The following is an 11,625-nucleotide window of genomic DNA, read 5'->3' as shown; positions in this document are numbered from 1 at the left end:
TCATCCTACTTGGGTGTCCAGCCAACTGGTGGCTCTCCTTCCTTTTCTCTTCTGCCTACACCCTTTTCACTTGAAGAACTGGAGGCTTTAGTCAAAGGGGCAGCGTTAGCCAAGAAGCCACTCCCAGAGCCACACATCAAGCAGTGATGTCAATCCCACCAGCTAGGCTGTCTTAAGGAAAGGTAGGCAGTTCACCTCCCTTTGCAGAGGAATGCCAAGGTGAGTACGATGCTTTGCCTTTTAAAAATACTTTAGAAGGATTAAGAACTGCTATTCCTCAACAGAATGATGTACTTGGAGCCAGGAAGCTGAAACCTCAGGGCTAAGCGCTGCTGCAAACCTTTCTTTGGGGGCTCTGTGTGTCCAAAATGACCCTGTGAGCAGCGAGGGAACTGAGGTTGTTTTCATCCTCCACAACTACAGCCTGGACCTCAGGGGCCATCACCTCATACTCAGCCTTTGCATTTGGGTTAGAGACAGTGCATGGACGAGACATTGGTCAATGGATGAGGACATGGACTTTGAACAGAAGCAGGGGTTGAATAGACAATATCCCAAGCAAGACATAGATGCACACAGGGTTTTTCCCTTTCCTTCTTGCTGTCCCATTTGAGTAAGAGGTTTCCTCTTGAGAGAGTCCTTTTTCAGGGCCACGGAGACACAGTCTTGGAGACACATGATGATGGATGAGAGAAAATGATGGGTGTGGTGGGATGAGGAGGAGAGCGTGGGATGAGGGTGGATCACATCTTCCCTGACCTCACACTCCTGCCTCCGCTTGGGAAAGCCCTGCAGGCCTTGGGGCGGGGGACAGCCAATTCCCATTCAGAAAAAAAGGGGATGAGTCTCTTGCCTCAGCTCCAAGAGACAAACCTGGGGAGGCCCTAGCCAGAGAAGGTCCTCCATGGGAAAGGTATTATAACAAGGGAAATAACATAGTGGCCTTGGCCTGTCACCAATGGCATTGGACAATCAGATTAAATGAAAGATAAACACCATGTATCTTGCTACATAATCAAATGGTGAAAGTACAGCAAACTGTGCAAAGCAAGTCCCTTGGAAATGGCTTCAGCCCTGCTCAGGAGCAGAGGAAGTGGCTATGGGCCCTTCCCTAACCCTGACTTCAGACCTAGGCTCCTTCTGCAAGCTCCTCAGGCGTCTGACCCACACCTCTCACATCTTGAGCCTCCTGTTGACAAGAACAGAGGAGACACCATTAAGGCAGATTCTCACCATGTGCCTGGGATGCTGCGTGGCCTAGCGAGAAGCCTCGAGCCCTACTCCTTAGTTCAGCTTGCAGCCATGATGTCTTCCTTCCGAGGCCTGAGAGGGCGTGAAAGCAGGGAAGGACACAGCCAGGGCTGGTGGCGAGGGTCTGGATGATGGTGGTAAGCAGAGAAGACAGATGAACATGTGAAACACAGGGTAAGGCAGACACACACTGGCATAGGAGGCATGGTGCAAGGAACACAGGACAAGGCACACTGCCTTAACTGTAGGACACCGGTGTCGAGACTATGCATCTACCCCAGCAACAGCATGTGCTGTGTTTCTGGGCATCCCGGGGCCTCAAAAATCCAAGGCAGTTTCCACAGCTTCCATCAAAAACTCATTCTTTCTTGAACTCTCTCGGCTGGTCCACACACTAGAGGAGGTCTTGGCACTCAGGAGGCGGCCTCTGTGGCTGCCATGTCCTCCCCGAAGGCATCTGTGCTGGACAGTGTAAGGACTACCCCTCTCACCTGCCTGAGACCTTGCAGGAATACATCCTACTTCAAGCCATCACAAGATGAAATCCGCTTCTTGGCCAGTTCCATGGTGACTCGGTCCAGCAGGCTGGGGCTGCCCATTAGAAGGGCTTCATAAGCACAAAGGAGCTCCCGGGAGTCACAGAAAGCGAGCAGAGCTTGCTGTGGTCCCTAAGGAATGGCCTACTCCCAGCCAGCTCCCCTAAGAGTTGGAGATGGATGGTGGGAGGCATGTTAGAAAGTGGTCTTCTACCTCAGGGCATCCTCAGTTTGGTCTTTGGTTGCTATGGGGCCAACAGTTCTTCCCAGTGTCCTGGAGGGGCTAGGCATCCCTTCCTAAGCAGAGCTGGGGCTTGGGCACAGATCTGGCCTCCAGAAATTATAGTAGAAAGGTCCCAGCTTAGCCACTGAGACCAGACTGTAGCTGGCCACCACAAGAAGGATGGGCAGTGACTCTGGGCCTGTAGAGGTACCCGCCCATAGTCCAGCCTGCCATCTTCATATCTGAGGAAAGGCTATGGGCTGGCAGAGCAGTTTGGATAAAGGATAACAGTTGGTGATCTCCCTAACAAGGACCATAAAGGGCTATGCCTGTTTAGTGCTAGAACCCATAGGGAACACAGAACTTAGGGACCCAAGAGAGCAGGACACACAGGGCCTTGGCCTTCCTTTCCCCTGAAATCCATTTGCTACATCTTCAGATCGTTTCTTCTCTCTGCAGCTATTATGAAAATTATACCCAAAGGTATGGAATACAAGGTGTGTGTGTGTGTGTGTGTGTGTGTGTGTGTGTGTGTGTGTGTACATGAGGTGAAGAAAAGGGCCAAGAAATTTAAAGAACCTTTTCCCAAAATACTACTAAAACCAGGGCCTTTGCTTGCCTCTATCCTTCCATCACAAACTGGCAAAAACAAGAACAGAAAAAAAAAAAAAATATATATATATATATATATATATATATATATATATATATATATATATATAAATTGCTAGGTGAGAATGGGGAGGGGTAGTAGAAAATTCTAGAACTTTAACCCAACTCACTGAAGGCAGACATCTCTCAGGAGCGAGGTCAGAGTCAGCCGTGCCCAGATAGCACACCACCCCGGGGATGTTGAGACCAAAGTGGGGGAGGACAGACTACAAATCCCTGAAGCTGCTGGCCTTTCAGAAAGTTCCAGAGCACATCTGCCCTCCTCACGAGGGACCCGTTTAAAGACTCTAAAGCGAGCCATCCAAAGAAAAAGAGTCCCTGAGAAGCAGCTCACATCTGTTTTCTGAGATTTCATCATTCCCGCTGCTGCTCGCCCGATACACAGTCTGTGGAAGCCCTTCTGGGCTGGAGGCAAAGCTGCTCGCAGCCAGGGGAGCAAGGCTGAAGTTCCTTTCCAGGCTGCAGGTACTTGGAAAAGCTTGTGGTGGGGCCTGAGAGCAAGTCAGTTACCTCATGTCCTGAGAAGGCCACAAGGGGCAGTGGCTGATGGGAAGTTGCATGCCCTTTCCTGGCTAAGCAGGCCACCCTGGCCTTCATAGGAATGTTGAATTTGGGTATGAGCCTTGTGAACTTTTGGCCAGGGGCTCAGCTCGGGGCAATGCTGCCAGGCTAGGCAGGTCCTCTGTGGCTTAGTTAGCCTCCACCCCAGTCTCTGTACACTTACTTTCTTCATAGCTTAGCAGACGGATCAGGGCCTTAAGAAGCACATAAATAAGCAGCTGGTGTGGTCATCAGGGCAGGAAAGCCTAAGCACCTGCCTGGGGTGTGAGGGTCTGCCCCAGGAAGAGGGAAGAGTTTACCATCAAGTTTGAGCCCCTGCCGGGGTTGTGGGGTCTGCGAGTTACAAAGCAGCAGAGCAGAGTGCACTGCGGTCCATCTGCAGGAAACGGGTAACTAGTTTTTCCTTTTCTGGGCAGCCTTTCTCTTCTTCTGTCGCTTCTTTTTTCCTATCTTTTCTTTTTTCCCCACTTTTTCTTCTCTGCGCCCCCTTAGATAAAATTAGTAGAGCCATTAATCACAATGCAACAGAACAGGAGCCGTATCTTAGTTCTCACAATAACTTAGCATCGCCTCGTGATGAGTCTATTTAACTCGGTCTTTAGTTTGAGGCCTGGAGACCACTTGGCAAAGTGTGGTTCATATGCAACATATCCAAGGAAGCCAGACATTTCCCCCACCCAAACGGTAAACGGGCTGTCTTAACCCTATGACCTGGGAACTGCTCATGGCTGGGGACTGCCAGTTTGCCAGGCTGGTCCTGGTCCATACCAATCCTGCCAAAGCAGGGGACAAAAATCTCAGGAGGATGTGGAAGGAAGGCCTGGGGGCGGCGGCGGGGGTGTCTGCCTTCCTTCTCATAGCAGAGGTGAACCCTGCTTTCACTTTAAATCTGCATTTCAAATTAAACAAAGCACTAGGGGCTGAGGCCCCAGGTTCAGGCAGCCCTCCAAGGGAGGCTAAGCCAAGGAAGGCAGCTCGTGCTTGATCCCACCACTTTTCTGTGGATGCTGGGGAGCATCCCTAGGGATAACTGAGATTGTTCTAGAGAGCTAGGGAAAGAGATGGTTAGCAGAGTCTTTATTAGAGCAATTGGTTTGTGACTGTCACATTAAAATGATTCAAGCGGAATGGTATTTAATGATTTATGGGGTGAAGTCACCTGTTCCCACAAAAGTATTAACATGGCCTGGAGTCATGGGATTTTTTTTTTTTTACATGGGAAAATAGTAAAGCTTGATATTACTGGGGTTGAGTCTGGGGATTACATGAGGATGTTAGGAGAACTGAGGAGGAGGAGGGGAGGAGGAATTAGTGAGTCAAGTATTATTCATCAGAAAACTAGCTTGGGTTAAAAAAAAAACACGCATAAACTTTCGTCGCAGACTCAATCTGCGCAGTGTTGCTGCTGACCCTGACCGCAGGGCAGCCCACGGCACCTGACCAACAGAAGGCCTGTTTTAATAATCTTGAGAAATATATATGCACTCCATCTAACAACGGATAGATTTTATTTCGGGTAAATAAATTCCCACATACAGCAGGAGGCTTGCAGCATGAAACAACTGGCATTTTATTGCTAGTGCATATGACGTCACAGTCGATACAATCTCAGTACATGTGGGACAGTACACTGTGGCTGACACTGGAAAGCTGCAGTACATAGTCATATAGATATTTCTTTACAATTTGCCAGTAGTTTAAGATCATAGAGATCATCTACTGGCATCGCTATGGCTCCACTTCAAATATATGAATTGACTACAAATATATTCTGAAATACATTTGTTTTCCAAAGAAACATTAAAAAGTGCACAAAAATATATGTAAAAAAAGATGCCTTGCAAATAGTTACCAAAACCACCAGGGCCATCTGTGATCATAAGAATGTATCCAAGTTTTATCTTGTCTCTATTTCTGATTGGAATTTGGAATCCCCACTATGGCTTCATGGCAAGATTCTGGCTTATTCATCATTATTATTAATTATTATTTTAATTGTCTGATATCTGAAAACTCAGAGCCCATGGAGCCACCATGGAATAGATAGGACTCAGGGGCAATTAGAAAAGCCCAATTCCTCGAAGTAAGTACTCAGATTTACATTTTCATTTATAACAACTCTTCAGCTTGCCTTTTGTAGGTAAATAGAGGCATGTTCTCACATTATCCAGGAGGGGCTGGCTCCATTCTGCAGGACGCCAAAGAGACATCTCACAAAAGGCCCGAGTGAGAGGAAAGCAAAGGGAAGAAAGGAGGGAGCACCTCAAATCACTCGCCTTCCTTCCTGGGCAGCATCAGCTGATCAGCCTACGGAGGTGGGAAGCAGAAGCCAGATGAAGCATGCTTTTGGGAGGCAAGCAGAGAGCAGGACCGGCAAGGAAAGAGTCTCTGAGCACAGATCCCAGGGATAACTTCTACAGGAAGCTTCCCTACGCTGGTACAATAACTGAACTGGAAAAAGGAGGCAAGAGCCGCCTCCGCAGAGCCCAGCCCTGAACTGCGCGAGACTCGCAGCAAGGCATCTGTCGAGGAGCGCCCCCTGCAGGACAAGCCCTGCAGCGTTCCTCCCGATCGCCCCTGGAGGAAGGTGACTACTGTCTAAGGCTCCCCGCAAAGCCACCGCCTGCAACTGTGCCCAGAGGCCCCAGGGATAAGAGAAGCTCCAGAGCAAACGGAGTACAGACCTTGAAGTAATCACTGTTTTTTAAAAATGAGGATGATGATGAAGATGATGAGGATGAAGCTAACTGGTTAGGGTAATACAATTTCTTAGAAAAACCCCAGTTATAAAAGCTCCATTGTGCACGGATGAATATAAGCTGCAATATCGTACCATAAGCTGTGGTGGAGTGTCTTTGTGCTGGCAAACCTCAGCATGACCCCGGTGAGAGCTGTCCCACTGGCCAACAGGGCCAGGGTCAGGCCCTCCTCCCCACCACTGCCCTTTGATTTCCCACGGATGTCAGCCTTCCTCGGGGGGAGGGTCTACTGGAAAGTCCTTTGGGCTGTTGTGCTTACTTGTTTAAAGCTTTCTCCAGGTACTCCTGAATCCACTTTAGTTTCGGGTCAATGCACACTTGTCTGTTGTTATTCTTCAGCTTTGCACTGCCAAAACAGAAGGGGAGACACTGCACAGATGAGTGGGAGACAGGCGTTGCCCGGGCTCACCTACACACCCAGCATAAGGTCGTCACTGAAGGGCCGAGCTGCGGCCCTGGGAAAAAGCGTCAGGTTTGGAAGCTGTCTGAGGTTTGCTGGGGGAAGACACAGCACTTGAAGTGTATCGGGTCCACCACAGAGGAGTTAGGGACACAGGGATAAGACCACAGTGGGAGCAGTTGAGCTTCTGGCCTTTCAAGGATAAGCAGAGGCTTGACAAGAGAGCAAAGCAACGGGACAACCATGAACAAAGATCCTGAAGGAGTCAACGTGGATGTGGAGGAGAGACACATAGAAAAGGGGCGGGGCGTGGATGGCTCTGACTTCACGGGGGAGGTCTTGGAAACTTCTGGTGAGTGCCAGAAGCAGCCTTAATTTTTTTTTTTTTTTTGATGGATCATCTTGGTAGCATATGGGACAAACTTAAGGGTGGCTCAGAAAGAAGACTGCAGCGGTCCCGTGAGGGGAGGAATGGTGCAGGTGAGGTGGGTGAAGTGGGATCGTCCAGGTGGGCAAGGAGTAGATTCCATGAGCTGTCACGTGGTTGCCTGAGAGGGTTTACCGGGACTCTGGTCTTGTGGATTTGTTATGGTTAACTCAATACTCTTCCTCCCATCCCTAGAGCTTCCTACTGGGGAGATGAATGCGCGTGAACTTATCCCCTGGTTGTTCTCCATAAGGCCCTGGATGCCAGGTAATCCAAAACATCCTGAGACAACTTCTTTCTAGCCACTGGATAGTATCTGGGGGCTGTACCTTCAGTAGGGAACACTGAGTGTCCGAATGGGTCCAGCCACTCATGAATTTAGTGATCACCTAGACACAAAAGTTGTATTTGGCACTGTGGGCCAGCACTGCCTAGACAAAACTAAATTCACCATCTTTAAAAAAAATCCTTTCTCAGGAGAGAATTGTGTTTTGGTCAAGATGATGATGATGATGATGATCACCATCGAGATTCCTAGAGCACACTGCAACATAACATATGTACAGCAGCGAAGACTGGAAAGGAAGGTTGACAAAGAAAAGAAAGCCTAAAGCAGTCACTGTTGGGCAGAAAAGCCTCTGGGGTAGCCCAGCTTTTCCTCCAGCTACTGAGTCATCATCTCACTTTGACAGTTGAGTCACCTAAGGGATGTAAGCCCTTCCTAGGAGACTGTGAGCCCTTACCATCCTCGGGTGTGGGAGGACAGACTAGCTCCCCACACATATCTCTGCCAAGTCTACCATACCATAAGTGAGCTATTTACATCCTTCATGTATATGCTTCGGGCTTTCCTTATTTCCCACCTAAACTTAAATCAAGTGTTGGCAGCTACCATCAACATCCAGCAAACCTGAAAGCTCCAAAACAAAACAACCTTAGAAAGCTGACCTCTTGGCAAGTGGTTGAAATAAATTTCCATGCCATCTAAGGTCTTATAGTTTTATTTTTATTTCATTTTATTTGCTGAATAAAAAAAGGTATTCCCTTTGAACACCCGAGCATTGAAACTGACAGGACCAGATACAACTGTTGCTAGCTGAGGGCTGACCTCAGTAAAACTCCATGACGTTTTCTGTACAGAGGCAACCCACTGTGCTGCAAGAGGCAGCTTGGAAAGAAGTGAGAAGCTCTGAGCGCAACCGGGGGTTCCGCGAACAAAAGTAGCCTTTGAAACTCATGTCTGATGGCCTATCGGAGTCCTCATGGTGGCTACAGCTGCTGCTAATTATGCCAAGTCTAAGGCTTGCTATGTTGTGCTCATCTTAGGGGGATGATGGCTAAGACTTACACAATCTGAAGGGCACAGTTTGGAGTGTTGAGGATTTTCAGATGTTTGACGTTGGCTCTAGCGACATGGCTCTCGAAGAACCGGCACGGGCATCTGTAGGTCAGGCTGACGGGCTTACCTAGAGGCAGTGTTAGAGAGAGAAGAAGGCCTGTTATTACTCTGTCTGGTGCTGGGGGGTGGGTTGCTTGAGGGATAAGGAGATGCTGGGCTGGTCAGGAAGGTCAGGAGCAGTGGCAGGAATGGCTACAGAAACATTCTTATAAATAGCATCTTCTCTGTAAGGGAGCATAGTGAGATTTGACAACGCTCAGCTTCTAAGGGGAAATGGGACAAAAAAGGACCTGGGGAAAAGTGGAGGAGGTTCTAGGCTCTCTTCTTCCCTCAGGCACAGGCCTGCAGTCAGGGTGGGGGGCCTGGGGGTGGGGATTTTGGGAGGGGGGCTGGGGGCACCCTCTACCACCTGCAGTTTTCCCTCCTCCCATTCACCCTAAACCCTGGAAATCACAAAGGAATCCAGAGAGGGAGGCCCTGGATTTTACCTTCTATCCAGCTTTCCCCAAGAGCTGGAGTCAAATGTGGCTTTTTATGGTCAGTACCTGGATACTTAGCCTCCTGGATCCTATTACTAGCTTTGTTTGCCAATTCGCCAATTTGCAAAATGCCATAATTGACACTCATCAGTGTAAATTTGCAAGGGGGCTCCTTTAGAACCCCTCTTCAGACCCACCCTTTAAGTCTAGAATTGCAAGCCCCGAGGACAGGATTTGTAGCTGCTCCTCGACAACAAGATTTTTATCCCAGCTCTACATAATACCCCCAAATGTTTGCACTCACGGCTCTTTTCACCAAAGTTTAAAAGCATGGCCGAGAATAGTTAATCCAGGGGCTTTAAATTTGTTTATTCAGAGTTGCAAGGGACTTCTGAGTATTCTGAAGTTTTGCACCTTTGGGAAGCAGCTGGAGAAGTGGGTCAAATCTGGTCTCTGATGGACTTAACTTTTTCTGCAGGTGTCCCTTAGCTGAACACACCTGGTGTCGCCTGGGAAGAGCAGTGCATTTAGACACTAAGGCATAGCAAAAAGTAAACTTCCATGTATCAGACCAAAGTCCGTCAGCCCAGCTCTGCTGTTACCCTGAACTTGGGACCTAGAGAGCTTGGCTTGGGGAGCCAGGGCGAATCCAGCTCTAACAGGTTCTCTCCTCGGGCCTGAGAAACCCCCTGCCCTGGGTTTAACCAGGGGAGCTTATGAGTTGGTTGGGTCAGCTGATGGGAAAAGACAGGGATCACCAGAAGGTGAGCCATGCCGCAGCTTGAGGACTGGGTAGGAGTAGAGGGCACACAGGTGCTGGGAGGTAAAGCAAGAAATGGGTTTGGGCAATGCGATGGGTCCCGCCTGGGGGACAGGTCTGATCCACACGCTCGGCTGTAGAGAGCTCTACAGTCTTCCTAGGGTCATAACTGTCGAAGGGTGAAGCACCCCACTTACTCTGGACAATGGCCTTCCAGCCTTGAGGACCCCGGTTCCAGCGCTCCTGCCCCATACCCAAGTTCCCAGAAAGCAGTACTGTTTGCCAGAGGCCTTTGCAATTTCACCAGCTCGTTCAATTATTAGTGCCCAAATCAACATGCTCCATGACGGGGTAATGGGGGCCAGTGGGAAGTTGCAGCCTCCCAGGAGTTCTCAGTAACATTGGGGGAAAAAATCGAAATTACCTTTCATTTGTGTGGCTTTTTTTTTAAAAAAAAAAACTATTCCGATCAGCAGTCCATTAGGCTTTTAGAGAACATTTCTCTCGGACTAGGCAAGTCCAGCCTCCCCAAACATACTTAGCCGAACAGATTACATTTCTACCGGTACCCCGTTGTTCACGGGAAAGACCCCAAACCAACGCATACGGCTCGCAGCCTCACCAAGAGCCCCATTGTCCCTCAGTTCTCCTCAGGAAACTCCGCAGCCAAGGAAAGCAGGAGCCCGACTGGAAGGGTTTTGTTTTGTGTGTTCAGAGGCAATGGTTTGTTTTGTTTTGCAGCAATGGTGTCTTGTAACAGCAGAGAGTTTTCTCTTCAGTGTCAAAAAAAAAAAAAAAAAAAAAAAAAAAAAAAAAAGGAAAACAAAAATGAAAGCCCTTTCCCAGTGAAACGGGACACCACCCTGGGTCTGGGAGACTGAACTCTGCTGCAGCTCCGACTCCAGAGCACAGGGCTCCGGGGCTCGTTACAAAAGCGCTCATCTGCAGGTGTGTTTGGGGGTTGGGGAGAGGTGTGCATGGCTTGGGGGACTACTGCGCCTTTGTCTAATGACCCCGGGAAGAAGAAAAGGGGCAGCGAAGAGACGCGTGCTCAGGTCCGCGTCGCTACGGACCGGCGAAGTGTGCAGAAGCCCTTGCTTGGTGGAGCGAATTCAAGAGCTGCGCGGCGCCTAACCCAGAACCCCTTGACGGTGCTTTAAGTTGACCCGTTACGCTTGGGAGGGGCGAAACTCAGCTGCATCATACCTATAGCCAAGCCAAACACTTCAAGCTACTTGATCAGCCCTTAAGAGTTTGCTTACACACACACCACCAGAATGAATCTCCCGTACAGTAAACTCCGGAACCGCGCTGCCCTTTGCCTCTGGAAACATCTGGGTGCGGATGGACACTAGCTGAGTGCAGCTGGCGCGCTCGGGGACCCGCAGCCCGGGACACCGCCGCCCACGCTCCCATTCCACACGGGCCCCACGTTTGCCCAACAATCCTGCAAGTCCTCCCCTGCAGCCTTCTCTGGGTTCTGAGGCCGCACTTCTCAAAGCACAAAACTTCGGTGCCACCTATGGGACACGGGAAAGGGCACCGAGAGGAAGCATGTCCTGTAAAGTGGGCTGCCTCAAGTTCGATTGCAGTGAGCAGCGTCACACGAGTTCTTTTCTCTGCGACTCCGGCGCCCGCAGAGGGAACCAACCGCGGACCCGGAGGAGCCAAGGCGCAGAGCTGCGAGCCTTTCCCGGGCCCGGGCGCCGATTGCACTCACCGTCACTGATGCAGAGCGCGGCCAGCACCAGGGCCAGCACTGCGACGACCTTGGCATCCATGGCGTGGGAGGGAGGGCGCGCCTGTGGTTGCAGGGCTGGACAGCAAGAGGACACCGAGGTGGACCGAGAGTGAAAGTGCGGCAGCGAGAGGCGCGCGCGGGGTGCTTTAGAGGCGAAAGCCAGGAGGGGCGGGGCGGGGCGGCGCTCGTCAAGGGGCGGGCTTGGAGTGTAGCTGGGGTCTCTGACGCGCATCCCCTGCGGAGAGGCCGCCCTTCTTGTCCCTCCCTCCCTCCTCTTCTTGCGGCCTTCGGTGTCCCCGGCTCCGCTGGGTGCTGAGACCTTTGATCTTCTCAGTCCACAACCTGGTCCGGCTCCTGGGCCCTGAATTACAAAGAGACTGGGCTGTAGAACTTAATGCTCCATCATGCAGATGGAGA

The 11,625-nt window shown here is 50.3% G+C and overlaps 1 protein-coding gene across 2 annotated transcripts; it reads right to left on the bottom strand.

The window, feature by feature from the left end:
• Nucleotides 1–1,022: 1,022 nt before the first annotated feature.
• Cxcl12 (C-X-C motif chemokine ligand 12) lies at nucleotides 1,023–11,358 on the bottom strand. 2 transcript variants are annotated; one of them, XM_051155164.1, is made up of 4 exons: nucleotides 11,188–11,355; nucleotides 8,178–8,295; nucleotides 6,262–6,348; nucleotides 1,023–1,189 (listed from the first exon to the last, which is right to left on the bottom strand). In XM_051155164.1, exons 1-4 carry the CDS (start codon nucleotides 11,246–11,248, stop codon nucleotides 1,174–1,176), a joined length of 282 nt encoding a protein of 93 aa, XP_051011121.1. In that variant the 5' UTR covers nucleotides 11,249–11,355; the 3' UTR covers nucleotides 1,023–1,173. The 2 variants fall into 2 exon arrangements, with proteins under 2 accessions (XP_051011121.1, XP_051011120.1); XM_051155163.1 differs by lacking the exon at nucleotides 1,023–1,189 and adding an exon at nucleotides 2,722–3,730 and having other exon boundaries at nucleotides 11,188–11,358.
• Nucleotides 11,359–11,625: the final 267 nt, after the last annotated feature.

The sequence above is a fragment of the Acomys russatus genome, chromosome 13, assembly GCF_903995435.1.
Source record: "Acomys russatus chromosome 13, mAcoRus1.1, whole genome shotgun sequence".
Taxonomy (NCBI): domain Eukaryota; kingdom Metazoa; phylum Chordata; class Mammalia; order Rodentia; family Muridae; genus Acomys; species Acomys russatus.
The sequence above is the reverse complement of the archived record's forward strand: the minus strand, read 5'-3'. Positions and strand labels throughout refer to the sequence as shown.

Bases quoted from the DNA above. Each gene is read 5' to 3' on its own strand.
- Cxcl12 (XM_051155163.1), bottom strand. From the start codon at position 11,248: ATGGATGCCAAGGTCGTCGCAGTGCTGGCCCTGGTGCTGGCCGCGCTC. The intron at 8,296-11,187 runs GTGAGTGCAATC...CACTGCCTCTAG, and splicing joins CGCGCTCTGCATCAGTGACG to GTAAGCCCGTCAGCCTGACC. The intron at 6,349-8,177 runs GTAAGTCTTAGC...CTGTTTTGGCAG, and splicing joins AACTGTGCCCTTCAGATTGT to TGCAAAGCTGAAGAATAACA.